The sequence below is a fragment of the Triturus cristatus genome, chromosome 12, assembly GCF_964204655.1.
Source record: "Triturus cristatus chromosome 12, aTriCri1.1, whole genome shotgun sequence".
In the NCBI taxonomy this organism is placed as follows: domain Eukaryota; kingdom Metazoa; phylum Chordata; class Amphibia; order Caudata; family Salamandridae; genus Triturus; species Triturus cristatus.
The window spans coordinates 209,204,740-209,228,042 of record NC_140595.1 but is presented as its reverse complement, the minus strand read 5'-3'; the positions used below and the strand labels follow the sequence as shown (position 1 = coordinate 209,228,042).

The 23,303-nt window shown below is 49.0% G+C and overlaps 1 protein-coding gene across 6 annotated transcripts in view; it reads right to left on the bottom strand.

Moving 5' to 3' along the window:
- NUTF2 (nuclear transport factor 2) overlaps nt 1–23,303 on the bottom strand; it is a 158,101-nt gene that overhangs the window by 125,221 nt on the left and 9,577 nt on the right. For all 6 annotated transcript variants that reach the window (XM_085639070.1, XM_085639067.1, XM_085639069.1 and 3 more), the window contains exon 2: nt 205–329. In XM_085639070.1, coding sequence (XP_085495196.1) covers nt 205–303 — 99 coding nt within the window. In that variant the 5' untranslated portion in view covers nt 304–329. The remainder of the gene's footprint in view (nt 1–204; nt 330–23,303) is intronic.

Below are 23,303 nucleotides of genomic sequence, written 5' to 3'. Positions count from 1 at the left end.
CACTGCCTGACAGAGTAAAACTTGTTATGCCATAAAGCAGAAAATTAGACTAGACTAAAGCCACAGTTAGCAGAAAAAACACTAATCACGGAAAAACGTGATCATGAGTTGCAGTCCTACACCTTCCTGGAGTTAAAACGAACACATTAAAAGTGCTGACAAATTTGTAGAATAATAGAGTTGCCTTCAGTGTGAGGTACTTACATATAATGGTCCTAACTGGCACCTGTCTCTGTCAAACATTTGAAAATAATGTTGAACGAAACCTGCTCCAATCTGCTCCCATATTGGCTTCTCTCCCATTATGAGGTGTAATCTGTTACCAGAAACTGCAAAATCAGCAAAAGAGCTAAATTAATATCAGGCGCACTGTTCAACATAACATTTACAAAAGCACAGAATGAACAAGCATGCAAAGCGTTCCAAAGAGGATCCACAGCAATTAGTTGACCAAATATCAGGATCAGTGAAAATGAACCAAGGCCCGCACAACAAACAAATTATATTCAAAATACTCAACATTGAGGGTAACAAAAGTAAAAATGTAAGCATTGATAGTGTACATTCTAAAATTATGAAGGACCCTACAAACTCTTAATACAACTAAGTCATTTAAAAGAACTTCCTTGCAAAACAATGTAAATATTTCTTTCAGCAGAGCATTTAATCTCCGGCGATTATTTAGTCACAGTTTAAAACCATTCAACTTTAAGATATTTTTCATTAGTCTTTGCTGCTGCTGGTTTTTCACAAAGGTCTGAAGAGGATTGCAATACAGAAAAAAAGGTGTATTAGATTTTACCTCAGTGTTACATTTAAAAATGATAGCTCAGGAATTAACTTTGGTTCTCTGGCCCAATCATGTGAAAACACTGATGAGATAGGAGTTTAAAATAAATTCCTCAGCAAATAAAGCATGTAATAGATCATTTCTGATGCAAATGATTTTTGGTGCAACCACACAAGATTTTTAGGTCTCGCCTGAGCCAGCACATGCGCTGCCCTGCAAGACATTTAGTAAGTGGGTCTTCAAAGTGCTACCCAACGTATTTTGCTGGCCTAAAGCTTGCGTTCACGCGAGCGTGAACGTGCACAGCTGCCAGCTTTCAGCACCCGAGGCGCCATCTGGAGCGTGATTACTTTCACTTTTGGCGCTGCTGCACGCCCACCACTTGCGTATTTGCCGGGGCGCGCACTCCTGCTTTCACTTTTGCCGTCTTTTTTTTTTTTTTTAATAACTTCTCGCTCTTCAAATGCAAAGCACCTAGCAGAGATCTTGTTAATTTTGAGAAGTATTTGACTTGCATTCAGGAAATATTTTTCCACCAGCGTGCAAAACAGGCACATCTTATACAAATGTAACCTCAATTTCCCACGGCAGTTCTGAGCAAGAAATGTGTAAACATGGATTTGACACTGAAATAATGCTAAAACCAACCCACTGCCGATTACGAAAAAAGAAACCAAAACTGCAATCGCACACACCCGCCCCGCCCTCAAAGTGCTCTGTCTTTTATTGCTTTTTTAACTCCGATCGGATTCTAAATGGAGCACTTGCAAACAACACCTCGAAGCTCTTCAAAGTGACGCGCTTCTTGAAAACAGTATTTATAGAAACATATTGCAGACTGACATTTGTGCAAGGCAGCCATGATTGTATTTGTTGATCCTAAAATATATTATAATGAGATCTCATATGCAGCTCTCATATCTTGTATCGTGAACAGCAATAAATGTTAATGCTTTCACTAGACTTTGTTAAGATGGACGCCTTTTCTGTATTCTTTTTTCAACCCCTTGTCTGTTGTCCTACCTCTATTTTTTGCACTTGCATGTAGAGACGCGAGCAGTCGGAAGCACTTTGTTAATTTAAATATATCACGGGGGCACGTCCTTTTCGTTTTCACGGTTTTATTTAGACAAAGGTCACGGGATACTGATTTCATGAAGCACTGGCGTTTTAGTTAGTGACGAGCTAACATTTAAAAAGCGTTTGGCAGGCGTCTGTGAAGGCCATAGGGATTGTAAACACAGGCTTGCTGTCCGTGAGGCGCTCTCTGCCACCACCCCCTGCTCTGTGCTCTCACTAACCCCCCTCCCTTCTCCCCCTTCCTCCTCGTCAGTCACCGGGCTACAGCTGGTTAGTAGTGCATTTCAAACACACCTATAAAAAGAGTGTTTCTTTCGTACACCATGGCTCATCTAGGGAAGGACTCTTCCCAGTCTTTACTTTGTTTGAAACATAGGTAGCTGAGAAGTCAGCTCAAACATGCGATATGCTTGTGAGAAAAATTGTGGGGCTTTGTTTAAAGAGAGACTTTAGGGGTCTTTTGAACAACAGTCGGCCCAGCGGGAGACGTACTTCCATATTATTTAACTTGTTGGCATACAAAACATTTATAGAAGCGCCATGTGGCAAATCCATACCTATTCGGAAAACGCCGCAGGATCACATAATTTCAGTGGCTATGGACAAAGAGGGCACCACCTTCTCAGATGCCCACTGATGAAGTAATGGGGACATTGATAACATTTTCTTCACTGCTTCCCTCCCTACCTCATCGCCTTACTTTATCAACCTCTCTTTCAGTGCGTCATCTATCTCTTGCTCTGCACCTTGCTTACCTCTCCTTAGCTCTCTCTCTGCTTCTCCCTCCCTTTAAACATACTCTTAGCTTACTAAGCTTACCTTGTCTCCCCTTGCCCAGCATAACAACTGATCCACCTACCTTGTACTTCTTTCTATTTTTCACTAACCATTCTCGGCTCCTCCAGATCCCAAGAATATTTTGCACTACTTGGTGTTTACTACATGCACGTGGAGATGTGAAACACGTATCCATACCCGACAGGGTATTGATAATGTAACCCCACTAACCCCCTATCCGTGTTCCACAGGATTTGGGCCTCATGTGTGCACGAGACAAGCTTTCTCCAGCCTACTTGCCAGCTCTGCTGAGTGGATGAACCAGGAGCTGCCGCTTTCTGATAAGAGCTGGTGGGTGGTCTGTCCACTTAGCCAGGCTTTTGTAACAACTGCTGCAAAGATAATAACACCAGAATACCAAGGCTCGCAGGGAGAGAGCATCACTCAAGTGCTAGGAACTGCTTACATTTCCTTCCTTTGCGCCAAAAATAGAATGTTTTATAGATCGCTTTATGTTAAGGGGTTGGCCTCTTTATAAGACTTCCCGTTCTGATGGATGATGTAGGGCAGGGTAAAATCTTAATTGTAAATGAGCACCCGAAGAATTCAAGTATTTTTCTGTGTCAAATAAAAACAAGCATTGGCATAGCCAATAGGTCTCGCCTTTGGGACCTTATAAGTGTTTAGCCATGCAACAGTTGATGTTGTTGCACCAAGGACATTGTGCTGCATAACTAAATAAATACTTATAAGGTCCCAAAAGCGAGACCTATTGGCTATGCCAATGCTGGTTACTTTTTGATGTTTAACTGTGTGTTTTTGGAATGAGCCCTAAAGTTAGTAAAAGGTATCCTGTCATGACATTTCGTCAAATAACCCCCACACTGGTGACAAGTAGAATTGAGCTTTTCTGATTGGAGACTTGCTATTAATCTGATTGGGAACAGAAACTTTATTGGCGTGCCCGTTACAAAATATCAGATCCAGTCTGTAGAGGTGGGGTATCGTGTACTCCTGTGGTAGAGCAAGACTTCCTCAGCTCCTTATCTTCAGAATTGTGTTGTGTGAATTCATCTTTTTAACAAACCAATTTTCTTCTAAAGACGCCTTGGAGTCTGTCCCTCAGCCACTTTATATTTACTTCCTATTTTCCGGTCCTGTCAACAACTTAACCCACCGCATTTAGAAAGTTAGGTTATCTACAGAGGGTCCTTCCCGTCAGTGGACTTCGAAGGGGCCGCTCTCAATCCTGAAAACCACCGAGCCCAAAAGACTTTGTGCCCCTCAAAACACATCACTCACTGCCCTCCAAACTTGTGCTGTTGCAAGTTGGAAGCTAAAGATCACAGTTCTTAGTGGGCTGTGTAGTACAGTTTAAGCGTGCTCGAGTGTCTTCAGGAACATTCAATAACAAAGTTATCCTTGCTCATGAAGCAAGGAATTTTTTGCACTGGGATCAAACTTGTGCCTTGCTAGTTCCAGTAGCACATTGGTCTCCACTGTGGATACTGCCTCAGCACCCCTCAGTATCAGATCCAGCAGTGAAAACAACAGATGAGGCCACCAAGCTGGCCACGCTCTATGAAAGGAGCTGAAGGCCTGTGCCCACTCCCAGATTAGAGCATGATCAACTGTGCACAGAGTCTGCAAAAGACAATAGCCATAAAGCAATGGAGCCATATATATATATATATATATATATATATATATATAGGAGCAATCATGCAGTAGAAAACAATGAAATTCAGTGCAGTTATAGCTTTTTGCTGCAATATGCAAGCGATACCTCAGAACTCTCAACCAGCGCTAGCCACCACGTTCTCTACTCAAAAGGTCACCAGATAATGGAAAATTGCCAAACCTTTGCAGTGAATGAGAAAATACTAACAGCTACGTTAACCTCTTCAGTGCCCATGACGAGCTGGACTCGTCATGGGCCACGGTTGCGCTGTGCCCATGACGAGTCCAGCTCGTCATAAACCCCGCCCGCTAATGTAACGGCCGGCACAGGGCGGGGAAAGGGCGTGGCACTGAAGGGGTTAAGTCCAAAACGCAAAAAGCACAAAGTATAACATGTACAAGAAGAGCAGACATATTGAATGGTGGAGGGCAGACAAAGAGATTGGATAAAGAAAAGAGCTGATAAATCTGGTGCCAGCATTCAGATGAAACTACTAGTAATGCTTTTTAACAATGTGGCATAACCTGTATAATTTAAGACAGCCCAAAGTGGTGGGTGAACTGATCAAAGAAATCAGGAAGTAGGGGAACCAAACAATGGTATAAGTCTGGGGGAGGGGAGATTAAGTGCGTAAATAGGCACCTTTCGATACCACAAATAATGGGAGTGATCATAGCAGTTTTATTGGGTGGAAGGAGGGCACTGTGGAGGTGCATGCAAGTTCTCTCTATAGCGATACACTAAGTAATGGAATCTGTGGGTTGAAATGCAAATTTTGAGGTTTTGGGCTGCAGATTTTTGCTTTTCTGGCCGTGAAATTTGCCAACCAAAGCCGCAAAATGCTTGGGGGGGGGGGGGATCTGCCTAGAGCAGTTCCGCAACACCAGTAGAGGTCTGATGTGGTAGGATAGATGGCGCGAAGGCAGGACAGTGTATAGTACCACCATGTCATTTTTCATAAGCCATCTCCAGCTGTTGTATACAGCGATGTATTGTGGGGATGTCTTTCCATAGCGTCTCCCTCAGGTTCTGTGAGATGCCCACAGTGGTTCAAGTTTGCCATCGTGCTTGGTAGGTATGCAGACATGGTGTAGTCAAGTGTTAGAGTACCTAGTAGGTGCGGGATATAAGCCCTCTCGTGTCGTCGTAAGCCCTAAACAGTGTTTCTAAAGGGGTAAATGATCTGGTTGCTCCCTGTTCAGTGGATTGAGGGACCAATGTCACGGCTGTCAGGACTGTAGTCGCAACTTTCCCGGTAGGCAGAAATCCTGTTTATAATGATCGAATGTCTTGATGGAAGTTCCAGCAAACAAGTAGCGCAGTGTGCGGAAATCTACGACCTCCCATTCATTAAATGAGTGGGGCTCCAGAGCCGGATTGAAATATGGGTTGCGCATCAAGGGAGTGCTGGGGGAGGGGAATGTGGTAAGTCCGCGTTTAAGTGCAATCCTCTCCCAAATCTCGAGGACGGTCCAAGTGGGAGTCGCGAGATACGTACTACGGGCCGCAAAGGTCTAAGGAGCCAGGCCAAGTCCCACAAAGGCAATATGGAACCAGTGCTTCTTCCTGTCCCTCACCACCCATTCGGATATGAAGCAAGTGGGACGCCCAATAATACTCCAAGAGATTAGGTCATGCTAAGCCTCTCCGGTTCCTGGGAAGCATCGGAACAGAGTTCACCTGTTGGTCCTTCGTGGTTACTGTACCCGCCCTGGGAAGGGCTTTGTGGATTGCTGATTGCTGTTTTACGAGAGTGGCAGGACTAACGCGGGGAGCAGGCTTAGCACGGGACTCCGGTTCCCAGGAGCCCGTGCGCGGTTACACCTGTGCTTCTCCCCGCCCACCGCCCCAAGAACATTCATAACGCCTCGCGGAACCCGCTGGCGCGGGTCCCGCATCGTTCCAGAACTCACCTGTTGGTCCTTCGTGGTTACTGTACCCGCCCTGGGAAGGGCTTTGTGGATTGCTGATTGCTGTTTTACGAGAGTGGCAGGACTAACGCGGGGAGCAGGCTTAGCACGGGACTCCGGTTCCCAGGAGCCCGTGCGCGGTTACACCTGTGCTTCTCCCCGCCCACCGCCCCAAGAACATTCATAACGCCTCGCGGAACCCGCTGGCGCGGGTCCCGCATCGTTCCAGAACTCACCTGTTGGTCCTTCGTGGTTACTGTACCCGCCCTGGGAAGGGCTTTGTGGATTGCTGATTGCTGTTTTACGAGAGTGGCAGGACTAACGCGGGGAGCAGGCTTAGCACGGGACTCCGGTTCCCAGGAGCCCGTGCGCGGTTACACCTGTGCTTCTCCCCGCCCACCGCCCCAGCTATACTTAAGTTCTGACGGTATCCGCTTCGCGGTACGCGAGCGGGACGCAGCCCGGACAAAGGGCGGGCCCTCTGTGGCCCTCAGAGGCCAGAGGAGACAGGGCTGGGCCACAGATCGTGGATACATCTACTGCCCATATTGTCAAACATTATGCTGCGGTGTTAATTGTGTTCACCCCCACGTGTTAGCAGATGTTAGAAATACAACAGGGACACCTGGACAAAACCGCATTTGTTGCCTGTGCTACCTAGATTGCACGTGGATTCCTTGTATTGTGTTTAACGCTCGGCAGAACTCGTTGCATAGGTCCCGCCTCACAGAGGGGTGCTCTTCGTTGTGGGCTGCTAGCTGTAGCAGGGGAAAGTTAGGGGCAGAGGGCTGCGAGCAAGAGGACTGGGACTACATTTCTTAGGAGTCCCAGTAACCCCGCCGGTTCCACCTGGTCTGCTCTCCCTCCTCACCCCCGACCCCACCAAACGGGTAGCCTCTGTTAGAGTTATAAATTAACACGTGAACACGCTGTGCGGGAGCGCAAGGGAGCTTGCTGGGGGCTATAGTTATAGTTTCCTTTATAGTAAGTGAATTTCTTTGTACTCTGCATTGGCGTGAAGTAGGGCAATGTCTGCCATAACAAGTACTGCTAGCGCTCGTTCAACTATCTTACCGACTGAGACTGGTCTATTGGCTATCGGCCCTTTAGATAAATTCTTTTTTAACCGCTCATCTTTTATTGATAAAGAGTTAACCTTGGCCGAGAGGCGCGCAGAGCGCAGACAATCAATTGAATTGCTTAAAAATTCCACGGACAAGTATTTAACTCAAACATATCCCACTCTGGTGACTCCATTATCTTCAGTAAACTTTCCAGTTGCCAACGAACAATCTGAAGGTCAGACACAAATAATAAATGAGGAAACTGTTACAGATTTGATTAGATCCAGTGGGAGTCACAACAGTCTCATATTGCTTCCTGAACCAGACGCTCAGGTTATCCCGATCCGACCTAAGCTTGGGTCTAAGAGAAAAAGAACAGCCCCACAAAGAAAATGTAAAAATGTGGTTAAACCCCCTTTTAAGCAAAGGAAGTTACACAAAACTGTGGGTACAAGAGAGGCTGTTATTGAAGAAAATCACAGTATAGGAAGTGTTCAGAACTCGAACCATGTTCCCTTGGGTATTCTAGACTCACAAGAGAAAACTTGTCTCGAGTCTACCGCATCAAGTAACGATAAATTGTTATCACCTGCAAACCTGCTCCCTGAGCTAGAAAGATTACTCAGACTAATACTTATCCCGATAGAGAATAGAATTGCCAAGCTCTCCGATAGGTTAAACCACTTTGAGCAGGCAACACTAGATAATTTTTATTCTACAAAATCACTGATTAAATCCAATATAAGGGTGGATTCAAGTATAAAGCCCCAAGATAATACTAATCTTGTCACTCAAATGGGAGGAGCCAAGATGGCGACCGGGACGGCAGCGTAGATTCCCGGCTCCGTGAACCTCCGCATCCCGCACGGATATCCTGCATGAGATCCTTATTCTGCGCTACGGGATCGTGTTCGTAAACGAAAGTGGCAACCGATCGTGTGACCCTGAGGTTTCTGACTGCAGTACCGCCGGAGAAATCAGCGATTGAACTTTGCGGCCCGTGCGGTCCCGAAGCCGGGACCTCGAGTGGACGCCTTGGCCGGGCGGCAGTTTAACAACAGCGGCCTGTGGTGACTGGGTGGAGTCGGTCCGCCGGAGTGGTGCTCCCCTCGGCCTGCATTTTGCTGTGGTCGCTCCCCCCCTGCTGAGCGCTGCGGACCGAGGACATGCCCGGGTGTGCAATTCTCGGATTCTGTGGTGTTCGCCCCTGCCTTTGACGGTGAGCTGCCCGGACGCCGTCCCTGGTTCGGCCTGATCCTTGCGGGCTGCTCCCGGCTTTTTGCGGGAGCTGGTCCGTGGCGGAGACGACTATTGCCCGTGACCGCGCAACGGTTGAATCTGTTCCTCCCCCAGGATCCCTGTCTTCAGCGACGTGGACCTTGAGGCGTTGGTCCCGGGGTCCTGGCCCCAATACGAGTCGGGCCTTCCCAGCGGCCATTTTGTCACTATGCAGCCTATCATCCTGTCCGCTGGGACGCAGCGGGACTGGGGGTGTGTGACGGTCGGGAGTGTGGCAGAGCGATCGGAGAGAGCTGCTCTGGGGTACGGCGACCTCCTGGAGGCCCTTGGTGCCCTTCATTACTCCTTGGCTCATGGCGCCGGGGTCCTGGGGAGGAAGCTAGATGGTGTGGTATCAGCGTTGGGACAGTGGCGGCATGCTGGTCCACAAGTACACAGTGGCTTTCCACACTGCACACAGGAGGAAGATGTTGCGGCCCCCCCCGCGATTAGTGTACAGCCGGACACTCCGGACAGTATGCTACCGTGTGGTCGGCTAACTGTGGGCTTGATCTGCTCCGGAGGTATTGGACCTGAGCGGAAGATGGTGGCCGTGTCCCGTGCGCAATCTCCGGCGGCCCAGGGACGATTCCAGCAACGTGTGTCTCATTTGACTGCTTCAGCCTGTCTGGACCTTGTGTGCAGTGCAGATCCTGGGGCGGCACTGGAAAAGACGCCCCCCCATGAAGCGGTCCGTGCTGATGCTCAGAGACTTCCACCCCACCTGTGTGCGTCGCTTCCCGACTGTTTTTGGACACTCCTGTACTTTGGGACATCGGACATGGTGCTGGGTCGAGGGGCAGGCATGGGCAGAATCGCAAAGAGCGGTCAAGGCTGAGGCTGATCCTTCGGGAGTGGTCACCTAGTAGACAGGCGGACTCATGGTTGCGTGCTCTCATGGTTAGTCGCATAGTTGGTGCATAATGCTCCCCACTCCCCCCCTCCTTTTTTTTGATATGATCAACTTGGTGCTGCTAATTGTTTGTTGTGGGGAGACTTCACCGTGCGGGAGGGAGAAGCCGGGGGTATGTTTTGAAGGCCCTCCTCCAGTTTATTACATTCCCTCCGCCCCCCCGTCTGGGGGGGCTCTTTCTTACTCTTTTTTTCTCTGTCTCTTCTATATTTCGGGTCTAGTTCCAGGGCGACAGGCACACTGCTGGGGGGTGGGGCCATACTCATTCGCAGAGGTGCAGGGTGGGGGGATGGGGGAGGGGACTCTTTAGTCTTTATCTCTTTTTCCATGGCCTCCTTTTTCTTCTCCGTTTCTTTTTGCTTGTTTTTCTGGGATCAGCGCGGTACACCTCTCTTATTGTGAATCGCTTGCTCTTAATGTGTGCCACAGTTTACGGGGGGTTCGCTGGGCTTTAGGTACGGGGACCTGTAGGCGCAACTATCTTTGATATTTCTCCCCATCCGTACTTTCCCGTGTCTGCGCCATTGATTCAATGTATTGCTGCTTGCTGCTTGCGTCTCTTATCCTTGCCCCTTATCGCTGTTGGGAAACTGTTTGGCACCTGATCCTACTGTTTTGTTTTATTATAAAATGAAAAACCCTTTCTCTCCTGGTGTCCTACCTGAGCGGCTCATTGGCCGGACTATACTGTATTGTAGACTTTGCTCTCCGAGGTGCCGCCTGTGTTTACATGTGCTTTTATTGTTCTGATTGCTTAGCGGCCGGCCCCGGGGGGTTGTAGGCCCATACGTGTAAGTGATTGAAACGTCAATAAAGGTTTTTCAAAAAAAAAAAAAAAAAAAAATCTTGTCACTCAAGACAAGGGCAGAAGGTCTCAAAACAACTCTCCTTCACTCCCGAAGACAAGTAACACCATTGTTAAAACAACTACCAAATCTACTGATTTGGTCTATTTAGGCCCTGTCCAACTCCAGCCTAATACCACTAATACCACAAATCCACCCCAGTCGATGGTAATTCAATCACAAAATCCATCACCCGTGGCTGGTTTAGGGGTTACTGTACGTTCTTCAGTGGATAAAGCTTCAGCCCCCACAAAAATAACCAATAAGCAGTTAGTTCTTAACAATCCTGCGGTTGGGACAGGGGACAATGTATGTCTCTTAGCAGGTAAAGTTCTAGTTCCAACTCAACCAACTAATATTCAGTTGGTGTCGAAACCTGTACCCTGTCCTGATCCTATAGTTTCCAAATTAATCCCACCTCCCGTGATAAAGCCACACCACAGAAAACCCCCAGTAAACCTTACTCCGGATTCCTTCCCCTATGTAGCAGTCCTTACTAACGTCCCATCACTCCCCATAGGGCAGAGAGAAACCTTCCAGATGCTTAAAAATAAGACCATGCACTGGTTAAGGGAGAATAGACCTCTCCCAGGAGATCTTGATGGGTTAATCATAGGGGTAAGGAGAATAGATTGGATAGGGTATACACCAAAAAGTTTGGGTGGGGACTGTGTTGTGGTCAACTTTCAAGATCCAAGGGTGGCGGGATGGATAACTAGGCAGGGATGGGGTGAAAACAAGGGAGATATTAGAATTGTAGATCTCACCTTCTTCTACCCCCGTCCAACTAGTGCACTGACTAGCCTGCGTAACGAACCCCTGAACCCTTCTGCTGTATCCTGGCCAATTACTTCCACACCAGCTTTATTATTAGGCCAGAATTATACCACATGTACTAGTCATAATCTCCAAGCTGGATGGCTGGACTCAGGGTGGGGATATTGACAAATTACTAGAGAGTGGAGTAGTGGTATTGGAGGGATTAATAATGAGTCCAAGGGGGCCCGTGAAGATCATGTTAGCTCTATTGACACAATCTTAACTGCTGGTTACACAGCGAAGGGGAATTTTGTTGTAGAGGGAGGTACCGGGATGGAAAATATAAATGTTAGTACTGTGAACCTTCCTGACCCCATTGACAATCTGGGGAAGGTAGTTACTAACATCAAAGGCTCAATGATTTCCGGAGTGTCTTCTTATACTAATAATTATGATGGGTCTGAGTTTAGCTTTGGTACGCTTTTATCCTGGAATGTGGCAGGGTTGAGTAGCAAGTTAGACTCCCAACTCTGGGTAGAATATATCTGTGGGTTCGATGTATGTTGCTTCCAAGAAACCTGGGCCTGTGACCCCCCGTTTTGTTGTGGTTATTTAAACTTTTCGATACCAGCATCGAAAGGTGGTAGGGGTCGGCCCATGGGAGGTCTTACTGTATGGGTAAAACAAGATTTGGACATTACCATCAAAATATTGGACCTGGGAAGTAGCGACTTACAATTGATAAGAATCTCAGCAGATAAAGGTCCATCATTGGATTTGTATAATGTTTATATAAGAGGCAGTAACACAACCAATTCCTCGACCTTAGAATTGTTGTCTGCCTGCTTAGAGACAAAGTCCCAAGATAGCAGGGTAATTATAGCCGGGGATCTTAATAGGACTTTTGAACCTTTAGATTCTACAAATGATCCCCTAGGGATGGATGAGGATAACCTATGGGGAGTACCATCTTTGTGTTTAAACCCCGTCCCAAGGTGGACAAAAGACATCCTATTACTAAATGCTATTTGTATGGAACATGGTCTAAGAGCACTGAATGGGAGAACTACAGGGGACAAGGAGGGTAGTTGTACCTTCGATAATGGTAATAGCAGGAGCAGAATCGATTATATAATATGTAGTCTTCAGTTGTGGCAGGGGGTTATTGATATGGCCATTAGGCCCAGAGTAGAAAGTGATCACAATCCCCTTTGTGTGACTCATAGGTGGTGGAACCCAGGAGTGGGAAATTTGTTTTTAAAGAACGATCAGTTTCCAGTCATGAGTAACGACGAACGTAGGTTGAAATGGCCAAGGGTATTGGCTAACGAAGAAACTATGACCTACATCAACAATGAGGTTGATAGCGCAATCATTGCAATGGAGGCGGTTGATCCAACAGTTCCCGGGGTTAGGGATATCACCGATATCCACAATAAGTTATTTTCCCTCCTCAAACCATGTTTTTTGACCAAGAGCAAGAAAGGGAAGAAAACCCAGGAAGTTGGAAGGTGGTTCAATCGCCAATGTAGAACAGCACGTCTAGTACTGGGACAAGCCATTAGGAACAGGGACCGCGTCGCAATAAAAGAGGCAAGGAAACTGTACAAACAGGCCATCTTCCAAGCAAAAAAGAAATGGGACGAAGACCACTGGGCCGAGTTGAAAGAGGCCTCTAATAAGAAGGACTCTCGGTCCTTTTGGAAAATTATTAAGTGGGGAAGAGGAGGTGGCCCAGTAAAGCCAGATAATAATGTAGCTGAAGAAGCCTGGGTTGACTACTTCAGACCACAATATGCTGAAGTCATGCATCCCGGGGTAGGTGAATGCATAGCGCCAGTCTATGCTATTGACAACATGTTCTCCCCCAAAGAAGTAGAAATCGCGATTAGATCTGTGAATAGTGGGAGAGCCCCAGGGTTAGATGGGATACCCCCGGATATTTTTAAGTATGATATGACGAGATGGGTGAGGTATATTTTTTTAGTAGCAAATGCCCTAGCCAAGGGCGCGGTGGTCCCCGACCTTTGGAAAGGTGCAATTATTATTCCCATCCATAAGAAGGGAGATCGCTCATTGCCGGCCAACTATAGGCCTATAAGCTTAATAGCAACCATACAAAAAGTAGTGGGAAGAACGGTTGCAAACCAGCTTATGGACTGGGTTGATGCCAACAATGCCCTTTCCATATACCAAGCAGGATTTAGACGAGCTACCAGTACCATTGATCAGGTCTTCCGCTTTACCATACTGCGGTGGAAGACGGTTTTACTGGGAAGAGGATGCCTATATGTCGCGTTTGTCGACCTGCGGGCGGCATTTGATTTAGTCCCCAGGTTTAAGCTATGGTTGGTCTTGCAAAAAATGGGAATTCCTATTGATTTGCTTACATTAATTATGCGTCTCCACGAATCCAATTTCGCAAGAATACAGTGGGGTGGGAATGGCGAGTTTACTTCGGACTTTCCCGTGGAAAGGGGTGTCCGACAAGGCTGCTCCATGGCTCCCCTACTCTTCTCATTATTTATTAATGGGATTGTTAGGCGAATGTTGGAAGCAAGCGTAGACGCACCCTCGTTAGCGGACGCCAGGGTTCCGATCCTGATGTTCGCTGACGATACTCTTATCTTGTCAAAAACCCCTGCAGGGCTGCAACGTGCATTAAATATTTTTGATATCTTTTGCACAGAGCATGGGCTTGAGGTAAACGTGGGGAAAACAAAATTAATGGCCTTTACCCCAAACCGTAGAATCTATCCCAAGGTAACCCTAAATAATTGTAAGTTAGACACCGTTAAGGAGTTTACATATTTGGGGGTACAGATAGCAGAGAGCGCTGGCTGGTCGCATCATGTGGAAAAAGTGGTCATAAAACATCAACAAGTTTCAGGTGCTCTGAGGGGAGAACACCGCAAATCAAAAACAAAGCCGATTAAACCCGCACTTATAGTGTACGATGCCAAGGTCTTAGGTGCCACTTTATATGGTGCGGAGTTATGGGCCTGGGACAATCTTGCGGCCTTACAGATATCCGAGAATAAGTTCCTCAGAGGGATTACAGGACTTCCTCAGAGCACCCCCCTAATACCATTGTTCCTGGAGTTGGGTAAACGCCCAATTACTGATAGAGCTCGATTGCGCCCTGTTCTCTACTGGAGGCGTCTTTGGACAACTCCAGAGATTAGACAATATGCAGAGGGTTTTCTCTGGATAATTAAGGAAGACATTTTTCATAAGATAACTTGGCTTAAAAATCTAAGGGCAATGCTAATTGATCTGGGGTTTTCCAATCTTTGGAATAACCCAGCAGGTGAAGAGTTCCCAAGTAAAGAAGATCTCAAATTACGTTATTGGGACTGGGTGGGTGGCAATTTGCTGAACGGCGTTAGGTCCGACTCTATGGCTGGTCGTTTTTTGGAGACAAAAATTTTTCCTATCCTAGAAAACTATTGGGATACTATTACGGTACCAATGGATAGGAAGCTAGTCTTCCAGCTAAGATCCGGATCTATTCCCTTAAAAAAACTAACGTCACGTTGGCAAAAGTCGACTAACAGGTTATGTCCAGCCTGTGGTAATGCAGAGGAGAGTGTAGGTCACTTTCTATTCGTATGCAAAGCTTACTCATCACCCAGGAGACTATGGCTCTCCCCTGTATGCAAAAACCTGGGGACACGTGATAGCACTGTGGCGCTAAGAATTGTGTGTACAGCAACCCATGAATCGATAGTCATTGGGGTAGCCAAATACTTGGGTTGGGCCTGGGCCATTAGGCAACGTTTAATGGGCGGGACCAGTTAATTAGGTTTTTCTTTTATTTTTGGCTAAAAATGTAAAATTACTTGTCAAATGTAAACATTTCTATGCCAATACTGTATGAGCTGCACAGAACGCCTATTTGAATTTTATTTGTAAATATCTTGTTTTTTTAACCTCTAATGTTTTTATGCTGTGTTACACGAATTTGTATTTGTAAATATCTTGTTTTTAATCTCTAAATGTTTTTATGCTGTGCTTTTATGAGAAATATCTCGAATAAAGCTTGTACAAAAAAAGTTCAAAAACCTAGGTTGCTTCCCTCCCCATATGATGGCCCGGACATCTTGCTGCAAGTTTACTAAGTCCTTGCGTGGTATGGAGGTAGGGAGTGTCTGAAACAAATACAGTATCCTGGGGATGATGAAGCCAGGATACATGCAGGGGCCGCCAGCGGCAGAAATCATCCAAAACGGATTTTAAATAGGGAGCCCAGTTTGCCCTTGTCCAGTTCGATAAGGCTGGAGTCAATTTGAGCTTTAGAATGCAAATATCATGTGGGGGAACACTGAAATGGGGCCAGGGCCTGTATCGCCGGGAGAGCCTGTTTGGGTATTGTAAGGTTTAAGGCCTGGGACTTGGACACATTAACCTTAAAGCCAGAGACCCACCCGGAGGCTGTCAGTGTTGTAACGACGGCAGGAAGAGAGGTCCCAGGTTGGGTGAGCGTCAGCAGGTGGTTCAGTCTGGGTGCATAGCCACCGAAGAGGATGCCAGCAATAGTGTCCTTCTGCCTGATTGTAATTGCCAGGGGTTCCACCACAAGGGCAAACAATAGCGGCGAGCGGGGGTATCCCTGTGCCTTGTATTGATCGCACCGGTGTGGAATGGAGGCCGTTAACGTGTAAAGCAACGGTGGGGGCTAGATAAGAGGCCATGATACAAGATATCATTTTCAGCCCGAAGACCAAACTTTCAGAGTACTGCCCTCAGGAAGGACCAGTTGACACGATCAAAAGCCTTTTCCATATCTAGCCAGAGGAGGCAAGCAGAATGTTGTGGAGTTGAGATTTTTCTACTAAGTGTGCAACCCACCAGATGTTATCCACCCCCTGTCAGTTACGGATGAAGCAGACCTGATCTAGGGAGGTAAGGCTCCAGACGTTTGCCAAGACCTTGGTGTAGAACTTGGTACCTGTATTCAAGAATGCAATGAGACGATAGGACGCGCACAGGGAGGGTTCCTTGCCAGGCTTTGGGATAAGGGCAATATCTGCTGCGACCATCGTTCGGGTGAGGCCGGTTTCGGAGGTGAAGGAGTTAAAGAGACCCAGTAAACGGTTCTGGAAGAAAGGCAGAAAAGCTCTACAGAAAGCGACCATCAGTGCCAATCGTTTTTCCCGAAGAGAGGTCCTTTAGAGCCTGCTAAATTTCAGCAAGCGTAATGGGTGCCTCCAGGAGCTGCACATGGGCCAGGTCCAAGGAGTCCCAGGAACAAGCGTCAAGATAGGAATCAATGCTTTCCTGGGGGACTCCGCCCTCTGAGTACAGAGACCGGTAGAAATCATAGATGGCCTGTTGCTTTGCTTGTTCAGTGGTGACCCATTCTCCATTGTCTGTCTTGATCTTGGCAATGTGAGCATGGGCCTGTTGCTAACAGTTTGAGGGCCAAAAGCGCTGCTACTTTGCCCCCTCTTTGGTTCTATGAGCAAGGAGCTGGCCTTGCAGGAGAGACAGCTGCCTTTTGTGGCACACAGAGGGGGTAGACTGGTCAGGACGCTCGAGTTTTGATCTCAGTGGGCAGGCCTGCCTCTACCAGCACTGGCATGCGGGCGATTACAGAGGAGATTACTCCCCGGATGGTGACTTTGAAGCCATCCCAGAGTGTGTGGCCCGGAGTCTCCAGGAGGTCATGGAGTTCAAAATAGCCAGTGATTCCCTTTCAAATTTCTTCCACATCTACCAGGGCCCTTAGGAGATGCGGGGGTAATCTCCAGCACAGTTGTGGTTGCTGTGAGGGGCCATCCCAGCTCCAAATGAGCTCCATATGCGCGTGGTCCGATATAGAAATGTCTGAGATGGTGACTGTATCCAGTGTAAGCAGCAAGGAGTGTGTGAGAAAGAGGTCGATTCTAGAATAGAACATGTGCCAGTGCGAGTAGAACGAGTACTCATGAGCATCATGGAGCCTGTATCTCCAAGTGTCCACCAAGCCCATCTCCGAGATATCCTTTTTAAGAGATGCCGACATTGCCCTGGAAGGAAGTGGGGGCACGATCAATCTGGGGTGTCCCATACCAGAATCAGGTCACCACCCAGAATATACCCTTCCACAAAAGCTAGCTGCTCTTGCAGCAGGTCCCCAAGAATAAGATTTTACACCTGCTTTGGGGGAATAGACATCCAATAGATCAGGGGTACTCATAGTACGGCCCGCCAGCGGCCCGCGGACCTTTCAGACATCGTATCGGTGTTTTTTTTTTTTCCTAACAGTGTCAGCAAACACAGACTCTGCTCTGTGGGGGCCCGGGGATTCAAGCAATAGTCGGAGTGGAGCTGCTGGGGCGCTAAGAAGTGAAATACTACAAAGCCTCGTTATCATGCAAATGGTCTCTTAAAGACCTGTGAAGTACTCGGGTGGGGCTGTGTGTGTGCCCTGGAAGGGAAGCTGCCTCAGCTGCCCCAGCCACACAAGAGGAGAGGGGGGGGGGGGGAGAGAGGTGACAAAGAATGACAAGAGAACAGCAGGGTGTGAGTCAGGTAAGGAGACAGATAGATAGAGGCAGAGACACAGACAGATAGATAGACGCAGAGACACAGACAGATAGATAGAGGCAGAGACGCAGAGACACAGACAGATAGATAGAGGCAGAGACGCAGAGACACAGACAGATAGATAGAGGCAGAGACGCAGAGACACAGACAGATAGATAGAGGCAGAGACACAGACAGACAGAGGCAGAGACGCAGAGACACAGACAGATAGAGGCAGAGACGCAGAGACACAGACAGATAGAGGCAGAGACACAGACAGACAGATAGAGGCAGAGGCACAGACAGACAGATAGAGGCAGAGGCACAGACAGACAGATAGAGGCAGAGGCACAGACAGACAGATAGAGGCAGAGGCACAGAGACAGATAGAGGCAGAGGCACAGACAGACAGATAGAGGCAGAGGCACAGACAGACAGATAGAGGCAGAGGCACAGACAGACAGATAGAGGCAGAGGCACAGACAGACAGATAGAGGCAGAGGCACAGACAGACAGATAGAGGCAGAGGCACAGACAGACAGATAGAGGCAGAGGCACAGACAGAGGCACAGACAGACAGATAGAGGCAGAGGCACAGACAGAGGCACAGACAGACAGATAGAGGCAGAGGCACAGACAGAGGCACAGACAGACAGATAGAGGCAGAGGCACAGACAGAGGCACAGACAGACAGATAGAGACAGAGGCACAGACAGAGGCACAGACAGACAGATAGAGACAGAGGCACAGACAGACAGATAGAGACAGAGGCACAGACAGAGGCACAGACAGACAGATAGAGACAGAGGCACAGACAGACAGATAGAGACAGAGGCCCAGACAGAGGCACAGACAGACAGATAGAGACAGAGGCCCAGACAGAGGCCCAGACAGAGGCCCAGACAGAGGCCCAGACAGAGGCCCAGACAGAGGCCCAGACAGAGGCCCAGACAGAGGCCCAGACAGAGGCCCAGACAGAGGCCCAGACAGAGGCCCAGACAGAGGCCCAGACAGAGGCCCAGACAGAGGCCCAGACAGAGGCCCAGACAGAGGCCCAGACAGAGGCCCAGACAGAGGCCCAGACAGAGGCCCAGACAGAGGCCCAGACAGAGGCCCAGACAGAGGCCCAGACAGAGGCACAGACAGACAGATGTATGCCGGGTCTGGTGGCTCAGTGGACGAAGGCGTCCGCTGCAGGGACCTGTGTTCCACCTCATGGTCACAGTTTTTTTTTGTTGCTCTAGCCCCGCCCCCTCCCCCAATGACCCCGCCCCCAAGGTGCGGCCCTCGGCCACAAACCACACTGTAAATTTGGCTCCCAAGAGAAAGTTTGCGAGTACCCCTGGGTGAGTGCCCCGTTGTAGGGCGAGTTTCACATAGCGACCACAGGATGGGCACTCCTCTCGTCCTAGTTGATGCATGTGCAATATAGTGATGTGGGTATTTTTGATGGTGCATACGTGTACTGTCCGCCTTCAGGAGAAGTCTCCTGGAGGAAAATAATGTTGGGTCCTGAGAAAGGACAGCACGCCATATTGGTTTCATCTTGTTAGGGGAGTTAAAGCCCTTCACATTAAGTTAGAGTAACTTAGTGTTTCAGTGGGTGGCCATTGCGCAGTGTGGAGAGGGTGGATGTGAAGGTAGCAGCCCAATGTGACTGGGAGTGTCGAGAGGAGCAGAATCACTCCCCAGGATAGTAAACTTACCCTCAGGGATGCGCGCCGAGTTCCAAGTTCTGGGCAGGGGGAAATCAACGAGGGAACAGAGGGTATATTTGCTGCTAGACCACTAGTGGGCGGGTGTTTAAAAAGTGTAGCTGCTCTTCCTCGTATACTGATCGACCTGTGACAAAAATAAAACTGGGATAAGCCCTAAAAGGCCAACGGGGTCTAACAGCTCCATTCAAGTCTAGCTGCAACCAACACTCAAGTGTGCCAGTCACAGCGGAATGGTCATTCTCCGAAGGCGTGACTAGACGGGGTGGGTGTCCAGCTGCAGAGTGCAACCATCAGGACCAGAGAGGGAAGTCCCATCCTGGGGCAGGCGACTCGACCATAGAGACATCTACAGGCTCTGGGATCCCAAAGCCTGCAAGTTCCAGGACTATGTTTGGAAGAGGATTCTGTGCAAGCCAGCCTGGCAGCCATGGGCCCACGTTGCCAGGGAGAGCATAACAGGTCAACACACCCGCCAAGCCAGGCTCCCACTCTCGGCAGGAGGTCCAACAGAGTGTTCCTCTTACACAAGGCGCTGATGCCAAGCCAGAAGATCCAGTGACTGGGGACTCTCCCGTCCGTCAAGCTCTAGGGGAAATCCCTCATCAGCACCGGCACAGCCAGAGGTGCAAAGTCCCAAAGAGTCCGCGGTCGAGAGGACCAGAGGTAAAGTCCCATAATGTCTCTTTTTGTGTCCTGAGCAGTCGACCTAGGAGCCTTGCCCATACAGCGGGGACACGCCTGGGACCAAATGAGACGTAGAGATTCTCTAGGGAATAAGTTCTCTGGCTTCGGTCAACGATCCGATAGCCCGTCTTTTGCCTTCCCACGTAAACATGAGGAAGAAGAGGATGCCCTATTGGTATCGGATATTGAGGTCTCGTAGCTTATCTGAACTGGGCGAAAATCCCTGTGTCAACGCAGGGCGAGAGGGCGGGGGATCCTGGAATAGTTGAATATTGTAGTTGTGGGCTGTTTATTTCAGCTTCACTCTGCGCCGCCTTTAGGATAGCTTCCTTCCCAGTATAAAAATGGACGTGCGTCAGTATGACCAAGACAGAGTCTGAACGCCCTCAGGGAGGACCCACTCTGTGTGCTCCATCCAGGGTCAGGGGGGCAGGCGGGGGTAGTATCGTCATCCTCATGGATGGTGTGTAGAAGACCCGCCGTAAAAGCCATATTATTGCTGCGCTCTGCCCCTTTGGCACCCTTCTGATGCGTATTTTCCATCTGCTTCTATTTTCAAGTTCTTCCTGCTTCATTTGGCGCTCTATGTGTTTTTCTTCCTGTGACGCCATCCTCTGTCAGAGCATTTCTTGATCTTCAGAACGAGCTTCCACTATGTGCTACAGGTCGTCTACTTGGCCCAACAGATCTGTGACCTCGCAACGGATATCTTTCAGACACAACTTTAAATCTGTCTTGAGGGACCAGATTTCGCTGTGGCTCTCCTGTAGAAACCGGTCCATATAGGCTTGAGAGATGTGCACCAGAGCAGAGCCTTCTTCAGGCTCCAGAAGCCAGGGAAGCAACCACTTCAGCATCCATGCAGGCGTTTTATTCCAGAGGGAGGTCACAGGATTGTCTCTGGTGGGTCCCATGGGTGGCAATCATCCAACTTACCACGCGGTATGATGGTCACTCGCAGTGCAGAGGAGGGTGCAGGCAGCTGGGGGGGGTCCTAGGCAGGAATCCCGGCTTAGAGGGTCCGAGGGACTCCCAGGTCCCAGATGCCTCCCTAAGCCTCCCAATGCTTGGCACGGTCCCAGGACGACGAACCGACAGGCAGCTTGGCACCGTGTGGGGCAGCGCAGCACTACCCCAAGGGTAAGTAGGCCAAGTTCCAGCAGTGGGACCCCGATGGGTTATAGAGGTGACCCACACATCAAATAAATACTATCCTGGAGAGGCTAGGCAACCAGGGACCCCCTATCCCCCCATACTCTTCAGTCAATAAAAGTGCTCTGCGTGGCCCAGGCATGCGGGGGTCAGCGGCAGGGGTCAGGTAGCATCAGGGGTCCAGCTCATCAGAAGACAGCCACCATAGTCACCCAGGATAGGACAGAAGTTAATATCGCAGTCGTTCGCCCCTTGTTGTCAAACACGGGCCAGTTAAGGTGCGGAATCTAGGGCAGGGCAGTCTTCCCCACTGTCCACCGTATGGCAGCCGTGGGTGGGGAGACCGCCAATCCACAGCCCCAGCAATGCATCGCACAAGTCACAATCAAGCACGGGGAGAAGCCCCCGGTCGCCCCATGGGATACTCCAGATGGTGAGCAAAAGGGACTCACGCAAGCTATGCCCCACCGGATGGGTGACTCACCAGCTCAGAACCATGCCCCCTAGCTCCACCCAGCTGGGCTTCTTCTTGCAGACTGTCTCCTGCAGATGAGGGGCATAGGCAAGATGTTCCCACCAGCCAGTGCCCAGCAGGGGCGATCCACCATATCCACAGGCAGTGCAGTGTGACCTACAGCTCCCAAGAGGGCAGTCTGAGCAGGGCAGGAGCAAAGTCGTGGCTCTTTAGGCCAAGAGTGCCCCAGCGCAGCCTACAGAGCAGTAGCCGCCTGCCACCTGCACAGGCAGCACGACACCAGGGTGAGCCCCATGGCTCCCAAAGTGGAAGTCTCTTCGCTTCAGGCCTCCGGAGCGGGGCAGAAGAGACGTTGTGGCCCATCAAGTCGACAGGGGCATCGCAGAGCCAGCCGATCCCCAGGTTCCAGTCCCACGCAGCTAGGCTCATTCTTGTGGGCTCTCCAGCCATCGGCAGAGAGGGGCACAGTCTGGAAGCCCCGGCAAAGCAGGGCTCAGTAGGGGCCGTCCGCCACCACTGCGGGCAGCGCAACAGCCCCACAACACCCAGGATGATGGGACCTCCAGGAAGAGGTCGCCATAGCTGGGCGGGAGCAATGCCACAGTCTGTCAAGCCGGGGGGAGCCAAACCCCAACCCAGGCACGTTGTCTCCCCGGATGGGAGGTCTCCACCACCGCCACCAGACAGCGGGTAGGCTCGGCCAGCCTGGGATCACCATGTGGGGCCTCAGGATGGCAACACCAGCTCCACAACTGCAGGCAGCCCATCTCGATGAGCACCCTCAAGGCCAGCTACACCCTCCCTGCAGCAGGAGCAGGGTCCAGCAGATTATGCAGGGTCCAGGCTGCTGTGGACCAGTCCCGGTGCAGTTAACACCTTTAGAAATGCTACAGGAGCCCAGAGATGCACCGAAACACGTCTCGCTCCCATGTGCTCCCAGGCCACGCCAGAGTTTGATTGTTTTTAACAATGATTTGATTAACGGTTATCATTACATAAATGCAATCGGTAGCTGCTGTCAATATTAATTGCAAAATGTATATTTTCTGAATGACGTTGGCTGATGAGGCCGCAATTAAAAAAAGCTTTCTTTATTTTTTAAGTTTTTATGGCCTTCATACAGAGGAGCCTGACCTACTGCATAAATGTTTCCTTTTTACATAAATTAAATAACATGCTCACCACATATCAAACGCTCATGGATAAAACTGGTGCTCATGGTGTCATCAGGATGCCAACAAAAGAAATGGTGTACTGTAGATGGTAACTACTTTTAAATCCAAGGGTGATCGACTGAGTTACAACTTCATGGATTTTTTTTTTTTCCATTAGCTGCTGCCCTGCCTCTTTTCAGACTGTATGAAACACCTACTAGGGAGTCCTTAGATCTTCGATATGGGTTAGCTCTTTGATGTGGGTTAGAAGATAGATACAGATGGGAGAGTGGCAGACAACAACACTGTATAGAGTGGTGTGTAATGCACATACAATATGGAAGTCCAAGACTGCTGTTGGGAAGAGTTTCATCCATGCACTAAGAGAAACATACACAGAACTGAAATCAGCAGACAGACATATCACAGAAGCAAACTTTCTTAGCTACTTCAGAAATGTATATAGGGAATCTCTCAATCCAGATCTATGCAAGCGTACAAGATGGGCATGTG